We start from the raw sequence: 18100 nt of genomic DNA, 5'->3' as shown, positions 1-18100 counted from the left end.
CCACAACACAGTTGTTTCTGTTTGACAAATACCTGGTGGAAAATGCCAGAAAAGTTATATGGTAGGACGAAATGAGACATTATTAAATCGACCTTTTTTTGAAAGAAATGGATGAGCAATTGATATGGCTCTAATTACTTCATCACTAATAGATAATGCTTATCTACTTTTAAAAATGCTAATTATTGAACAAATGAAACATACTCTTTAAAGTGCACCTGATCAATCGCTTTGTCAATCTCCTTTCAATCAAACTGTATTCTTTATTCGTTGCATTGTTAGGCATCCTCCAGGATTGAAAGAAGACAGACAGGTATTTAACGAAATTCCTTTATATTTCACAAATTGTTGCACTATAATGTTAAATCACACTTACTATGGCGTAATTTACTTATTGTCACCTAATGTTATTTCATATAATGAGTATAGACATTCTCACAAAATAATGTATTAATAACACCAGTCGTTTATTTGTTTGATTAGTCCTTTGTCGAAATCTGAGCAGTTTCAGACATAATCCCCATTCAGAATATTGTCTTATCTACAATATATACAGCGGAAATTCTTCCTGGAACACAATCATTGCATTTCAAACCAATACAAAATTACGATTTTAACAAAAAATTATTTTCATTAAAATCCAAGTACATTACTTGATGAGATATTTTGTTAAATATCGACATCTTTCAGTCAATCTGGTTCCTTTTACAAGAATGTGTTACACTCTTCCTTAAAATTACCATTGAGTTTAACAAGGGGTCCTGTGGTACGATTAATGTAACGTAACATGTTATGATTGAATATCTTATCATAAGTCCACTTTAGAGTTTGCCATGCATACTGTATATTTTACAATAGATTCTAACGTAAACAATCTGATGAGAATAATTTGATATACCTATTATGTATAGTCTAAAACAACTAAGAAGGGGGTAATGACCGATATAATTGATTAATAAGTGAGCGACTATGATCAACTTAATTTATTAGGTTGGTATATCTTGTTATCACTCTTATTTTAATTTGAAATATAAATGCATATAAATACATCCAAGTGCAAAACCAACTACCAATATCTTAAAGAACACTTGATAAGTAGACATATAAAGGTGACTCGATCCCGTTCATTCTATGATTAGACAATATGCCTTCTTTAGTAGCCAGGTAGAGAACAAAACCTATGCCGGTTAAACACTAGTAGAAAAAATAGTACAGTTTACGACACTTTCCGTACTATAGTTCAGATTGAGTTCAATTCTGTACTTTTATGCTGATGAGGTGGACGTTTCTGTACTTTCCCATTAGCGCCTGTCTAATCGGATTATACTCGATCTGAAAAATAGTTCAGATTGCGAGTCGGAAGTGATTTGAATACATTTGCATTTAGTTCAGAATATATTCATGAGTTCACCCCCATAACCGGGCAGTAAACAAATGAATATTCAAATCTATCTCGCCTGCATGTGATTCAAGGCGTGTACACTAATTGTTTGACCCACAGAAAACTAACAGTAACACTATTTAGTTAGTTAGTTGTCTGTGTTTGACCACATGAAGGCGGAGGGGGAGGGTGCAAAAGAAAAGGGTTACACACATGTACAGTGTATGATATGATGAGAGCTACATTTAATGTACATGTACATACGAACTGACATGTATACGTACATGTACAACTACGCTAGCATGTAAACGTTAGCAAAAACTCTTACTACTACCTCAGACCACTAAAATACTAGAGTGGTCTGAGCTACTACTACTTGCAAAAAGTATTTACAAGCATTTCCATGTAGGTCAATGAAATATCACCTATGTGGGTTATACTTCAATAGTCGGTCAAACAGCGTAAAGGTCTACATTCTACAATGACAGACATGATTGTTCAACTCGGTGCGATCTAAGATGAATTCACGGTGTATATTTGGTTACGTCGCCTTTGAATTGATGATGACGACTCGTCCGACCTAGACTGTTCTGGTCCAGTTTCAAGTGAAAGTCAGAATTATCACGGAGCCATTGATTATACTAACTGTGATGAAACTCGCCCACTCTAGTCTCTATGACTTCATTAGCCCCAAAATGCAAGAACTTAATAATGGTATTGTAAATCGAAGTTCATGCATGCTCTGACTGTCGCCTGTTTTTTGTTTTCTTACATTTTATACAATTTTGAATTGTTAGCTTTGTATTTCCTGCATTAATGTTGAAAACTAGTCTTTTTACTGTGCGTCTTCAATGCGCAGGTAAAATAGTGTGTTAATCTAGCATCGTGAGTACGCGCTCGCTTATGGTTTCGCATACCTTGGACTGCCTGTCATTCAGTATTGTTTTAGCCTATTTATTTCTAAAGAAAAATGGTCTGTAAAGGGACTGCTTTAGTTGTCACAGTGCCTTTGTGGATTTATAAATCGATTTATGACAAGTGAGTCTACCTATTTTTTTTCCGACCCACTCAGTCAAGGAGTGCGATACACCAATCACCGTGTATTTAGCTTTGTATACAGTGTATGGATAATAGCAAGTTTCGGGACTGAAAAATCATAAATTGTTTGTTAGACTTATTTTTTATTCAATGTAATCTGGGTTGATTGGGAATTTTCAGATATCAGGATTTAAACCTCGGATTTCAACTCAGAAAGGCTATATTTTTTGCCTCAGTCTGAATTATATTAGTAGAACTCTCACCAACGTTCCCAATGTGAAGTGATCTGAAAGTTGGTGAGAGGTCCTCACGTTGGATTGCAGCACTGCATGTTCTTGCCGAGAAGATAAAGAGGTGTAGTAATTATGGTTTAAAACTGACTTTTACAAACGCCAGTCGTGTAGGGTCTATGATTTTTATGTTGTGGATGAATGCGGCACTTTGATCTGAACCTCAGACCACTATAATAGGAACAGACTAGAATCGCTTTTTGTTTTAGGTGTAAATGGGGCTCTAAACCCATCTTCTCTGTCGTGCATGGTTACCCTTCAAACCTGCTTCAAGCCGAACGTTGTGCAAAACGATACTTCGTGTCTTTACGGGTTTTTTTTGCAATTGTGTTTTAGTGGCCTGAGTCTGAACAAGTGTTCATACAGTACAGCAAAGTCCCACCAACAAAATCCATAGCAATAGATGCAGGAAAACCTCAGTATGGGCGACGGTGAAATCATGGTGTTAATTCTAAAACTTTTGAAAGCAAGAACATATGTTTGTGCAACTTTTGTATTAAAAGCATACCATTCCAATTCAAGGACAACGATTTTGTTCAGAAATGGTGGTCGGACTATAATCCTTCCTACCTCCTTCCTTCCTACCTCCATAGTTCAAAACCGCTGATCGTAACTGCATGGTACAGCGCATCTACATTTATTTCTGAGTTCCGGAGGGCATTATTTGATAAGTACCCCATTCGTCCCTGTATTAGATCTTGTATAGTCATAACATTACAAAGATATGTGATTGTTGTGATCATTTCATTTGCTCATTATGTATTCAAGTGTAGTCAAATTTTCTTAGGTGTATGAGCAACTTTACTTCACCAATAAATTCTACTTTCTCACGAGTATTGTAAAATAACATGGCTATAATATGATACTACACAGCACGTTTTAGACGTATTTGCATATCAATGTCATCTTCAAATTTTCTTGAAGAATTCTTCATCCAGATACTCTAACATACCTGCACACCAAATGTCAGCCCATTCAATCGATTAGTTTTGCGGCTGTCATTCATTTTTACTTTGAATTCTTTTATTTACAAAACAAATGACAGTTTTTGACCCCAAAAATGACCAAAAACAGAAAATTGAAAATATCTTGCTGTCATAAACAAATATGAATAGACTTCTCGATAAAATTCCATTTACTCATTGGGAACATCGAACGTACAATGTCAAAAAGTCGCACTGGCGCAAAGTATCATGGGAAAACTTTCTTTGGCACACCTCACTTAGGAAATATAGCCGCAACAAAAAAGTTAATACTGGGATCATGTCTTTTTAAATTTAGCCTTTACCTTATAGAATAGAAGTATCAAAAGTGTATGCACTAACAAGTATCTGTGGTTTGTGCAAACATGCCAAATCGCTGATGATTGTTAAACAACAAAACTTTGCATACCATTGTCATTAATAATTCTACGTTTTACTTCTGAATCAGTTCTAAACACTTACGATTGAAATGATCGTCAACGATACGCTGATTTGTAGTTGAGGGTAATTAAAAATATTTTACAATGACGATTTCGACCATTAGCCGATGGAGGTGACCCCAATCAAACCTGTCACAAGATGTAAACTTGCACACTTTTTGTGTGTCAATATGTCTGTTCTGGTCAGTCTGTTTTGGGAATTTATGGTACACTCACTGTCGCAGTTTTCAGCCAGGGTCACGTTATTCGACGATTACTATTTGGATAAACACTGCAAAAAAGTAACACCCGTCATTGTTGCTTAGACATTTTCCTAGGGTCTTTTTCAACATGATTTATAGTAAGAAGTAACTTTGTTGATGGTGTAGTCACTGAATTTATAACCCTACATCGATGACTTAGTAATTGAACACGCAAATGAATTATCATGAACACTGATCTACAACCGATCCGACCCTGGGATTCGATCACAATTCATGGCGTCGCTTGCCAGTCTATGTCTATGTCTTGGTCACGCAAACGTGAACACTCTGATATCTGAAACACTTCTTTGCTCCAGATACGCACCTTTTTTTCATGGAAAATGTCATATAGTTTGAAGTAAGCTGGGAGAAAATATTAATGAGATATTTGTAGATTTAAATAAGAGTGAAATGATAGTCAAGTGATTTTGAACCATCTCCGTGTATTTTGCTTTAGCGAAAACACTGACAACTACTAGTATGTGATCGCCCGGTCGTCAAATTGCAAAGAACAATGAAGAACAGCTGAACACCTTCCTGTGGTCATCTGTTCCTTTCCGTACCGACTCTCAATTGTTTTGCTGCGTTTACTTGTATATCTTTAATAACAATAGTTTTTTAACTAACACCAATGTTCTTCCACTTTCTTTGCTTTCAAAATCAGTCACTTACTGTTGTAGCCAGTCAAAGATAGCCATCCTCAACTGGAAACACACCATGACAACAAAGATATACCAGAAAGTCATGACGTTTTGAATCATATCATTCGGCCCCCAACCCTGTTTTTGACAATTAAAAAATGCTCTACTACCCATCACAGCCAGTATCAATCAGACTTTTTCCATATATTATATTCCACCCTAACTTAACCCATATGACCGCCCCATTTATAACTCGTATGTCCGGACATGAACATGATTGGCTTTTCGCTGACCAAGGGGTATGAGACCATATGTGGAAGTGGGGGATAAGCTTATCAAATATGACCGTAGTTCCATGTAAATTAAAACTTATAGTTATGCTTATAGTCGTTACGTTTTCAGTTTATTGTGGTACCCGCTTGATGCTTTCTCTGAAGATGCCGACGGGATCAGTCTAAAATTCAGTTCTGGTGTATAAACTACAATGTATCACACATATCATGACTCTCACTATCCAATCCATCGGCTATACACTGGAGAACACAAGGACTATACTGACTGTTTTCTATCCAGCACGAAATAAATTGAGAATACGTGGAACTTATATGTACATGAACAGTAGCTCCGACAACTCTGACAAGTCTCTATATACCCCACCAGGCCTCTTTGCTGGAGTTCGCGGAGCGTGTGTTGTCAGTGCTAATCTCGTCTAGTTCCTATCACCGTGTTCCTAAACAGTATCGTTACCATTTACACCTCCACTCACTAAACTTGGTTTAGTCATAGAAAATAGAGAGGACCCTCTCTATTGTCTATGGTTTAGTTAGATACCAATTGGCATCTGGACTAGAGCTAATCACGAGTCCATCACAACGTGCATGCATCATTTTCTGATGTCCGCATTTGATTTGGACATTGAAGTAAATGATTTTACATTTCTGAGTCTCATTCGGTATTTTTCCACTGTTCTATATGTGGTAGCTACTACTTTTGGCACAATAAAAAAAAAGATGTTACGAAGACGAAAAAAAATATAATCGAGATGCACGATAAACATTTTTGGAAAAAAAGTCACATAAATGACTGCAGTATCCATATTTTTAATTGGCATGATTGAAGACTTTAAAAAATGAATGATGATAAAAGTGAGATTTTGCCTCAGTGATGGTTTTTCTATACAAGCGATAACATCACGATACCGGGTACTTCACAAACATTATCTCACTGACTTCAAAACCATAGTGACTAAATCGTTTCGTACAATTAGACGGCATGATGTTTTTTACGTCTCGCACAAGCATATACAATGGTACACTTTACCAAATTGTAATAGACCATGTAAATATTACATTGACCGATGCAGATCTTGCTCGCGCAGGTTGGGTAGATTTATATGCTACGTTATGCCTTAGGCCTAAAAAATAACTGTTTGGTTTCTGTTACCCGACCCACCTAGTTTTTCACTGCCGACCCTTAACTTTTTTTTTACGTGTTCTTGAAAAACTAACAAAATCGCAACAATTGTGAAGTCTCACGAGACATAGTGGATGCAGAAACTGACATCAACTTAAAAAGACAATATAAAACTGTTCCTCCAATCTGTAATGGTTGTACATCTAATGGAAAGAAGCCAATAACACAGAGATCATTTGGAAAAAATGGAAAACCAGAATTAGACACTCGCACATGAATAAAAATAAATCTACCTACCCCACCTATTTATTTATTTTGCCTAATCGGAACAACACAATTTTTTTAATAGGCCTATTTCCTAACTCAAGCTTAAATTATTGGACCCTTGTGAACCAAAAATGTGCGAAAATACAACGCCAAAATAGTAACGCTTTGCACGGTTTTCACACTGAGCAATACGATTAGATCATAGACAGTGAAGTTCTCCAGTGTCTCTGGTTAGACCGACAACAATGAAACCGTTAGCGGGATCTCAGAGTCATACTCATTCACATACAATTTTTTATGGCTGTTCACGTTGGTTAGCAACATCTCTGTCTTTGAGTTTGAATGAAATCGCTGCCATTCCCTACAGGAAACTGTTCTATGGAATTACATGCCAGGAGCGCTTTCAATATCATAGAATGTTTTGTTGATCTTTTTTTTTCTTTTTTTCTTTTTTTTTTCTTCTTTTTTTTTTTTTGGGGGGGGGTCGACAACTTTTACCAAGACAACCATTATATTAATCATTATAGTAACTACCTAGCATGGCTAATAGCCATACTGAGGTAGAACTGTAGATTGCTAAAATGTTATGGGTTGCTGGTTGTACACAACCTCAGCATATGCCACTTGACTTTCAGGCATTAATAGGTGGCAGAAATAGTCCGCACCAGGGCCGCTCTGTAGTCCGCATAAAAGGGTGACTAAGCCCAGACAATATTGTCCAGACCAGATTTGGAGGTGTGAACGCATTTAAAGCTGACTCGGTTCTAAATCTTGGTGCATATTCATGAGGTCGACACCTAGAAAATGAACCATTTGTACATTTCTTTTGTCTTTTGTTAGTTAATTTATGCGGGTAAACTGTGTCTTCACTAACATTTTCCACTAAAAGTTTCAAAATTGTCTTGTTTTTTGAAGGACTACTATAATAATATTTCACCGCCCTTGCTTTATTGTCATATCAGGAAAGTCAAGAACTTGACAAAAGCTATTCAAAACAAAGTAATCAAAGTTGTAAAACCAAAATGGTGCCGTGGAGAGTTGTGTCTGGTCATGTTCTGATCATGGAAGTATAACCCACGGTCTGATCTAGTAGCAGTATATCAACGACGAATCTACATTACAAACAAACAAACAAACAAACAAACAACACACACACACACACGGTGATATTAAAAAGCACGCAACACAAAGGTTGGTTCACATCCCTCGCATCAGTACCGGTACCCATTCTACTGAGTTATAAATATAAATCACATTCTCAGCTACAACATTGAACTTGTATGATACAAAAATCTTCAGAATGTGCGGGCCATATTTTCACTACCGGCATTGGCAGTCACCATCACTGCCTTTAAAAAAAATTAATACAGATAAATGGAAGCAAAAACAATCCTCTTGACGGTAGTTTAGTAGTCAGTTATGAATTATGTAACGTTAAATAACGCTATTCAAATATTTCCCTCTATGCCTCCCATATACCGATAGTAAATCTTCAAACATCCATACAGACATGCGGACTTTGCTCCCTACTAGATACATCCATGTTTTACGTTACTTTCGTATTGCAAATTTAGCTGATGATGTCATGTCAAAGCCACGTGGTCTAAAAACCTGAATCTCCGTACATACATTTCGATATGAAATTATTTATCCGTGATGTTTAGAATTTTGGTCGGTCAATATAGTTTCAATGACCAAGTGTGACCCCCACTGATGTCTAAAGTACTAATATCAGTACCTGACCGGCCATGGCCATGGCCTTGTTTTTGTTTTTGATTTTCTTCAATATTCAAATCTACGTAATGTCTGGTTTGTTAGGCCATAAATTCCAAGCATATTTACCATGATATCACAAATATAGACCAGTTACAGAAAGTAATAAGTGTCAGCAAAATACTGTAATATCGACACTGTTTCACGGATTTTAGGGACGCTGGTGCTTGGATTATTTTACGGTTGACATTACCTAGCCAGTAATATAAGGAGTAGTACATGGGTATTTTATCCCTGGACTCTCTGTCTGTTTATATCGAAATGGAATAAGCTGAAACAGTTCTTCTTTGAGCAGGAAATATGTTGTGATTATGGATATTATATATATACATGTATATAATTGCCAACACATCGGCAACGAGAGTAATGACATTGACTATACGTAATATGTAAAGATGTAGTGTAAAATTGGAATACGGTCGTCAGGAACTAGATTAGGGTAGGGGGAGGCTCAGGAGAAAAATTGTTGTCACGGGAAAAAAACGAATTGGGACGTGCGTGAAAATTCGGATTGTCTGAAAGGGGCCCGGAGTCACGTACAAATATTTTGCTCATGAGTTGAACCAAATTTAACTCCAGGAGCAGACGTTTAACAAGCGTATTTTTAAAAGGGTGACTGGCAGAGAATGTGTGTCTCTTGAAGGGTAGACAATATACTCGCGATAGACTATGGGTTTCAGGCCACTGTGTCAGACGTGGTCTTGGAGGAGTCAGTACAATTCCTCCAAGAGTGGTAAGAGGCCAAGCCTGAAATAGACGGGTTTGCAAGTAGAAGTTTACATGCCTTGTCTAGTCTGTGGTTTACATTGTGCACGCAAAACATCCCACAAAACCGGCCATAACTAAAGCGGCATATCAGTAAATATGAAAAACGTGATCTTGGTAATTTGGATACCAGTTCTGAAAATATTCTCCGGGAAAATAGGTTAAAATGAACATCAAGATAGCTGCCTATTTCCCATTGTTTATAAATCGTCAAGAGGTTAAGCTATCCACTCAGATGAACCACTCTTTGTCACTTTATAATCTGGCATTATACATGGGATAATTTCCAAAATGTACATGTTTTATCGTTTCATTTTGGACTTTATAGAAGTTGATGACTAAAATTACCTTACCCTCGATGAAAGTTATGAATGCGACTAGGTTTTACCATAGACAGGGTGGAGGGTCTATGGTTTTACCTACTAGAATTAGTTGCGACAAGATTGTAAATGCACATGGGCGAGTTTTGCCAGATTGCTTTATTTCAAGTGATTTGAAAATTGTGAATGGCGGACTTGGCCGTGGTCCATCGAATTGTCGAGTACTACCGTGGTGGCACTAGTCGTTCCTCACTGGAACGGCAAGTGCCACCTTATGGCGATATTTATTGTCTTTGAACCTTTCTCAACAAATAAATCACACATAACTCCCCAAACGCTTCCATTCTAGAAATCCGGTGCCGACCCTAAACCTTTTTAATAAAGAAGAAAAATCAGTAAAATCGAGAAAATTGTGAGTGAAGTCTTGCCAGAAATGGTCATCAACTTAAAAAAGACAATAAAAAAACGCGGTTCTTCCAATCTGGAATGCAGAGCAGATGTCTTTGAAATAGAATTATTTAGTTTGGTTTAAAATTTAGTTGAAGTGGGCACAAAACTTGATTTGGTTCTGACTGTTCTGAATTTAGGGACACGAAATCGTCTCCCTGATGGCAGGAGTTCAAAGTGTTGGGACATAATGTGGCCTTTGTCATTTACCATTTTCCCAGCTTTGTTTTGTACACGAGATGTAAACATTTCATTCAAATTAGTCTACTTTTCACTCAATACTTTACTAAACACATTTACAATTTTGTTCAAGACACTCTTGTAGCTAGTCCCTAGACTACCAAACCAGCACAAAAAAGAAAATGTTAAACCGACTCAAAACTCCGATAGAATGTCTGTAATACCTTGGCATTTACAAAATTTTAGGCCCCTCAATTGTTGTAGACAGTAAACTCTAGATTGACATTTCTTGTTAATGAAATCTGTGTTGGCCTTAACATTTGATTTATTATCCAAGACTGTTCCTATATATATATATATATATATATATATATATATATATATATATATATATATATATATATATATATATATATATATATATATATATATATATATATATATATATATTTAGTCACCTGTTCAACTTTAACATTGTCAATAAAAAGGTCGGGCACTACTTTAGGGTTCTTCCTAAAGTCGACCTTTCGTCCAAGTAGTTTTCTTTACACCAAGTAACAAACCTATCAACTTCATCGAAATAAGTACGGTCAGAATTTGACAGGTCAACTAATGCAGAGTTATCAGAATATTTGATAAGTGGATTTGTATCGGTACCTGATGAGCAGTCATTTGTGTAAAGTGTAAATAGTTTGTGTGAGAGTATCGTGCTCTGTGAGGCACCCCTAAATGTTGAATGGAAGGCTGAACTTAATTTTTGGTAGCGAACAAACTGGGAAAGGTTGACAAGAAAATCCATTATCCAGAGGATGAGTTTGGGGTTAACGTTTAAATAACTAAGTTTATGAGCCATCATGTTTGGTTGACTTCTGTTAACGACTGATGAAAAATCAATAACCAATAGTCTTACAAATGAACTTGGTTTTTCAAGATGTGTATACGCATCGTGAAGTAATGTGAGAGTTGCATTATCAGTACCTCTATTACTTTAATATGTAAATTGGTATGGGTCAAGGTGTGAATGTTTTTGTGGGTTTTGACAAAGTAAAATACGCTCGAAGCATTTCATCACAATGGAAGTCAGTGCTACAGGACGATGCCTTGGAAGTTTTTAGGGACCGGACAGATGGTAGATGTTTTCCAAATGGTTGATATCGTATGATCATTGTACGACCAATTGAACAATCTACTGGAAACACTAGCTAACTGCGATGCATAGACATTCAGTAACCTACCACATATGTTATCAGGACCCATAGCTTTCCTTATATTTAGTTTCTTAAAAATAGACAACTCGTTTATCACTGATTTCAAATTAACTCTTCTTTTCTTCTTATTTACTCTCAAGATCTAACCCGATGTTATCTATTTCCTTTCCAAAATCGTGAATATCAAAGCGACAGTACATTACAACTTCGCCTCGCCACCACCCTGTGTTGCTTGGCAAGGTGGTAAATAAAACAAGTTTGCCTTTGGGATTATATTAACTGGGATTGTCGACACTGAATAATCCGGTCAATCATGGCACTGCGCTCATTGTATGTCACGGCGTACAAGTATAAACGACGTTCATACTTCCATGACCATAGTTTCTGCGACCTGTCATTTGTTTGACCATAGACACTCCACCTTTGTGGAGGGTCCATGGTTTGATGGGATGCGTTAATTCTGGCAAACTTGTTTGGCAAATCGATCTGACGCAATATAGCTTGTGACCGTGGCATGCATAGCTTGGGTCAAAATCTATAACACCATTAAAGTATAAATAATGTTTAAACTTCCACGATAACACATACCTTTGAGAAATTATACTGACAGTATAATTACTCCAAGCACAGACTATTCTCGTGTCAAACTCCGACACGAACTTGTTTTTCCTTGAAGAGTATATCTCGTGAGACCTATGGAAATTATCAAAATCTATATTGTAGTTGAAAAGAGCAAGAATGAAAAGAGGGGAAATTTAAGGGACATCATTTCTATATACACGTGTATTGTGCAAAGAACCCGATATCTTTGACCGCGTTGCCGTCAACCGAGCAATGGTAATATATATATATATATATGTATATATATATATATATATATATATATATATATATATATATATATATATATATATATATATATATATATATATAAGAGGTAAGTCATAAACTGAAGGAAAAGTGCTCAATACTGAGAAGTAGAGCTGTATTTACACAAAGTACACAAGTTATGGTACGGAGGCCGTTACGATCTTCAGACGACTAAATAACGGAAATTCAAGTGATAGAATTCGATGCGCGTTGTTGAGTGACATGGTGGAATGATAGAATGTATTTGTTTTCGTGGACGATTTAGTGGACGATCTAGTGGAATTAATCTCTAAAAAAAAAACATGAATCATGGTCTGAGTACTTCACAAATGTATTCAATGCTCAAGTCCAAAGTGATGAAAGTTTCTCGATTTCCATGATCTTATCTGATCCACCTTGATAGACATAAATTCAGGCATTAATGGTGAGATTAATATCCGACTGTAGTCTTTTGGACAAGGTAATTACTTTGATAGTCTAGTTCCTATACTGTATCATTACCATTTATACCTCCACTCAAAGTATAGTCAGAGTCGTTACTCTAGAAGTCTTGAAATGCATGAGATGCAATTTAAAATTCATTTACAGCCACCCACACAGTCATTAACATCATGTCTTTGTTAATAAATCACAAAACTCTAACCAATAACACAGTCCCTCATAAAGTTAGTGTTTATTGGGACAGTAATGTTCAAATGTGGTATATTTGTCAGCCCATGATGCTACTTATATACTGTTTACATCACCAAAACATTTAGGTTTCACTGATTGGGTGAACAACTTTTTGTGCTATTTGAGGGGCTTTTGGCTAGACGTGGTTTAGTTAGAAACCATATTGGCATCCAGACTATTACTTTGAAGGAGATCATTGAAGAACAATAAAAATAAAACTCAAGGTGTGGATATGGGATCAGTGTGGCATTCTACATAGACATTCTCCAACAATTCTTGTAGACATGTTATGTAACCATTTTTTCTTCACGAAAGGCATGTTCCCACAGGAATCAATGGGGTAGGGGTTTCTAACATTGTCTTTTGAAAGTAAATTACATGTATGTCAAAACTAAAATTATTGTATTTACTAAGAGATGAAATTCTTAAGAAAATTGAAAAGTGGTTATTGGTGGTCATAAACTCGACGTTGTTCGCTTTTTATGAATATCTAGGCGTGATTATGTCAAGCAGTGGTCTATGGTATTTAGCGCTTGCAGCTCAAGCGAGTAAAGCAATGATTGCGGTCATGAGTCAACTTGCAAAACTTGGGGACCTCCTAGTCAAAACTAAATTTAAAAGTTTTTGACTGTAAACTATTACCGATATTAAATTATACAGTGGAGATTTTGGGTTTTAATAGGTCTACTGAAACTGAACGTGTTCAAAGTAAATTTCAGTGTTATATTTTGAGTCGTATATAAACATATATGTAGTCTTTGAGTATGGGAGCTACAAAAATGCTTGACAAGTGTTCATTACGGGAAGTAGGCTGAAATGTTTTGAGATTGCTGAACGAGAGCTGCAAAACTTTAACCTCAGACCACTTCTCCTCAGCCCTGGTTCAAGTTCTTAGGTCATAGTGGTGTAAACTACATCTCAGACCACAATGTAGTGACCTGAGACTACATGTACATGTAGGCCCTACCTACTGGTATATTATGTAACTGCACTTGACGCCAGTGTGATTTCTAACTAAACTGTGTTATTGAAAGAACCGATGTGACGTCATCTGTTTTCTTTGTACCTGACACAATCCTAGCTGCTGTATTTTGGGCATGTTCAAGAGGGACAATGTTTTTAGCTGGCAGCCCATACAGAAGGGCCATTCAGTAGTCAGGTATCGATGATATAAGATGACCAAGGTTCTGACAAACTCCGTTTGTAAGATACTGGCGTATGCGACCATAGACAGTGGAGGGGCCCCCTCCACTGTCAATGATGCGACCTATTGTTCGGGGGTGAAAAAGAACTGATCTACATGTCAACAAGATGTGCTTCTTGAGGTTATAACGGTCATCAATTGTTACACAAATGGTACATGCTGAATCCACTAACTGCACAGAAGACGATCCCATGTTGATGTGGTTCATGAGACAAGGAAGCCTGTTGAACTGAGACGTGATAAGGAGGACCTCGGTTTTGCCATCATTAAACTAGCTTATTTTGGGTCGTTTAATATCATGTGCAACAGTTTCCATAGACAGTGGAGGGGCCCCCTCCACTGTCAATGATGCGACCTATTGTTCGGGGGTGAAAAAGAACTGATCTACATGTCAACGAGATGTGCTTCTTGAGGTTATAACGGTCATCAATTGTTACACAAATGGTACATGCTGAATCCACTAACTGCACAGAAGACGATCCCATGTTGATGTGGTTCATGAGACGAGGAAGCCTGTTGAACTGAGACGTGATAAGGAGGACCTCGGTTTTGCCATCATTAAACTAGCTTATTTTGGGTCGTTTAATATCATGTGCAACAGTTTCCATCTTAGTTACTGTAGTTGACGTATGTGATTGGGGAAATATATTGGTAAATCTGGTTGTCGTCTGCATGTTGTTGCATATTGAGATTTTGATGTCGGATTAGCTTTCCAAGTGGTGATGTGTATAGACAGCATACGCGTGTAAGAGTGGACCAAGCACAGGGTTTTGTGACACTCCACACTGCAAATGTTTGGTTTCTGATATGCCTTGTACAGAAATGGACTGTTGTATATCTTTGAGGTATAAAGACTCTAGTCGAATGCCTGTAATACCGAGCTCGGAATAAACTTGAAATTATGCTGGAGTCAGAATTTACGGGGGGGCATGAACAAAATTGAGGTTCAAAGGGAGGGGGGCATGACAATTGTGATGGTCTGAAAGGGCCCCCGAATATTCTGCTGTTGATTTGAACCAAAATTAAACCTCAGGAGCAGTTGTTTACCAAGTAAATTTACATTTGTATAAGTGTATGCCTCTCTCTCTCTCTCTCTCTCTCTCTCTCTCTCTCTCTCTCTCTCTCTCTCTCTCTCTCTCTCTCTCTCTCTCGTCGCCGTATGTCTCCTTCTCTCTTGCTCTATCTCTCTGTGTGGAGACTTTGTTGAACATTCAAACCACAGGAGCAATCGTTTACCTTGTACTTTGCAAAATTGTTCACTTCATTTACCTACCACACATTTAATTATTAGGCAGCCAATGGCCAAACGAATGTGTGTGTCTGCCAAAATATCTATGTATTAGTTAAAGCGTAGGTAATACAGTTGTAAAATAATTTAATGAGAGTACAATTTGGGTATTGAAGACAATTTTCAAGTACTTTATGGCTTCCAATAATGTGTATGGTTTGAAATATTATGCCGCTAAATGGCCTCCTACATGTCCTTATTTTTCAAACAATTGCCTACTGTGGGAGGGAGACACACCCTCCCCACTAGTTATCGAAGGGGGGTGCCGTTTCTGTCAAGACATAGGATTCAAAAAGAAAACTCTGCTGGTTAAGTTTTTCCAAGTACAGGTTACAGCCCAATGAGCCCACATCCATTTGTAAAGAAATCTCTATGTCTGATATGTATGGACACTGAAGTTGATTTCCACTGTTAGCTTACAGTGTGTCATATAGTGTACCATACTGTACTTCTCTGACGTGTATGGGGAGGGGGTAATGTATAATTGCATATTAAAATATGTGCAGCCGGGGGGGGGGGTATGGACGTCGCCATCTTTCAAGCGCTAAATTACCTGTTAATCGAGATTTGTTTCAAAACATTAGCATGGTTGATAATATATGTGAAAGGGGTAAACTAAGAATGGTTTCTGGGATCGCCTAAGTCAACACGACATATATTGTGGATGGTCTGAGATATTCGATTACGATTCACATCGTCCGATTTCCAATCGTCCCAATATCCATATTAACATTCTTTATCGTTTCAAAATCACAAAAATGCATATGTCGTGGTGGGGTGAGTACCGACTCTAGTTTGGTCTCCGCTCTCTCTCTCTCTCTCTCTCTCTCTCTCTCTCTCTCTCTCTCTCTCTCTCTCTCTCTCTCTCTCTCTCTCTCTCTCTCTCTCTCTCTCTCTCTCTCTCTCTCTCCCGTCTCCCCCTCTCTCTCGTCTCCGTATCGAAACTTATTCAGTCATAAAATCATCAGGTTTCTGACAATTTCCAATACCTGTTACAAGAAAGACTGCAGTACAAGAATATTTGGTTAGCTACATGTATTACATCTGATGCCTTATACGTGACACGCACGATAATTGTCCAGTTTGCATCAGAGGGTGTGCCTCGCCTTCTGTACATGTGCCGTACGTCTGGCTTGTCTGTCAGTGTCACATTTTGCTTCCCCTCTTCAGTTTTCTCAGATGTTTTAAGAATTTAAACATAGTCAGTGTCTGATCGACAAAAATTCTTTCCACTGAAGTTTAGAAAACATTTAGTGCAACTCTACGTAAACGTCATGTTGATGCATCATACATCATCATGAGACGTCACATTGACCTCACACTTCGCTTCGCGCTTCCTTCAACGTCCGGTCGTTATGAAACTAGTTCGAAGGCTTTCGCTAGCGATAGCGTGGCCAGTCTTGTTTTACTGCGTAATCGTCTAATGTTTTCCAAATAATTATGAATTAATTTATCTTTTTGTTTACACTTTGGGTATTTTACTTGCTATTAGAACTCCCGGGCAACTCATATTTAATTTTCCAACCTTAGAATCTGTTCAATGATCGTCAGGTTTGAGTACTTTCCTAAGCCGGTCCCACAACTGTTATACTTATAAGTTATAGCTGGGCGTTGTGACCGGTAACCGGCTATTATCTACATCACTGCCTACTAGGTACGTCAAAAACACACCGTTCGCACATGTGAGCCTGATTTTAGGCAAAATATCGGGCTATTAGAGTGCATACAGGCCCTTTTGTTCGCTTGTATTGTTTGCATTTGGTATTTGGCATTTCGCACGTTGTTTATTTGCACCATTCACAGTGTCTTATCATGCTTTGTGTAACTTGTAAGCCTAATCGACAACTGGGCCAACGGTTTTTACTAGACAAATTTGAAACAAATTTTGCGTCAGTTTGATGGTAAACCTGCTATATTGACTACCAAACTTAGTTAACCCCAGTTATTTTTACTCATGTTGCATCACCATATATTTAGAAAGAGTATATATGAAATATGAGAGCCATGTGAAACTTCTTCAGTGCAAAATGGGATGAAGATATGAGGGCAAAGTCAGTGCTCCTTATAGTCTCGCTGCCAGACTCGAGACTATCGTCCCTAATCTGTTTACCGAGCGGCGCAGCCGCGAGAAGAGCGGGACCAGTCCCCCTCTATTCTCGCGGCTGCGCCGCTCGGTAAACAGATTAGGGACGATAGTCTCGAGTCTGGCAGCGAGACTATGCTCCTTACAGCAGTTTGTTTTTCCCGCATATGCATACATTACCCATAATCCTTTTAAGTATTCTGCAGATATCTGTGCAATGTGCACTCATGACTCATGAAAATCTGGAATGCACTGATCGAAGCCAATTGTACAGTTATACTATAAAAACAGGAGTTATGAGTATAATTGAAATAAAACAAGAGAATAAGAGATGAGGGCCCTCAGAATCGTCACGTAGAGTGATATAACAGTTACATGGATGCCGGGCATGTACCCATAGGTACGGGCCCGGGGGGGGGGGGGGGTTCTGCATGCCGAACGTCATTAAGTATTTCCTTTACTTTGGTGCTCATGATCGTAATTTGGATGATGCCCAAGATATTTGAGGCGTGAATACCTGTTGTTCTTCTAAAGGCTTGTTTATTACTGTGAAGATCACACCCTAACACTTAATTGTTCTATAAACGACACATGG

At 37.7% G+C, this 18100-nt stretch overlaps 1 protein-coding gene across 1 annotated transcript in view; it reads left to right on the top strand.

The window, feature by feature from the left end:
- LOC144453995 (uncharacterized) overlaps positions 1-18100 on the top strand; it is a 44703-nt gene that overhangs the window by 5185 nt on the left and 21418 nt on the right. The window contains exon 4 of the mRNA XM_078145381.1: positions 283-313. Within this exon, the coding sequence (XP_078001507.1) occupies positions 283-313 (31 nt within the window). The remainder of the gene's footprint in view (positions 1-282; positions 314-18100) is intronic.

The sequence above is a fragment of the Glandiceps talaboti genome, chromosome 3 (genome assembly GCF_964340395.1).
Source record: "Glandiceps talaboti chromosome 3, keGlaTala1.1, whole genome shotgun sequence".
Lineage (NCBI taxonomy): Eukaryota > Metazoa > Hemichordata > Enteropneusta > Spengelidae > Glandiceps > Glandiceps talaboti.
The sequence above is the reverse complement of the archived record's forward strand: the minus strand, read 5'-3'. Positions and strand labels throughout refer to the sequence as shown.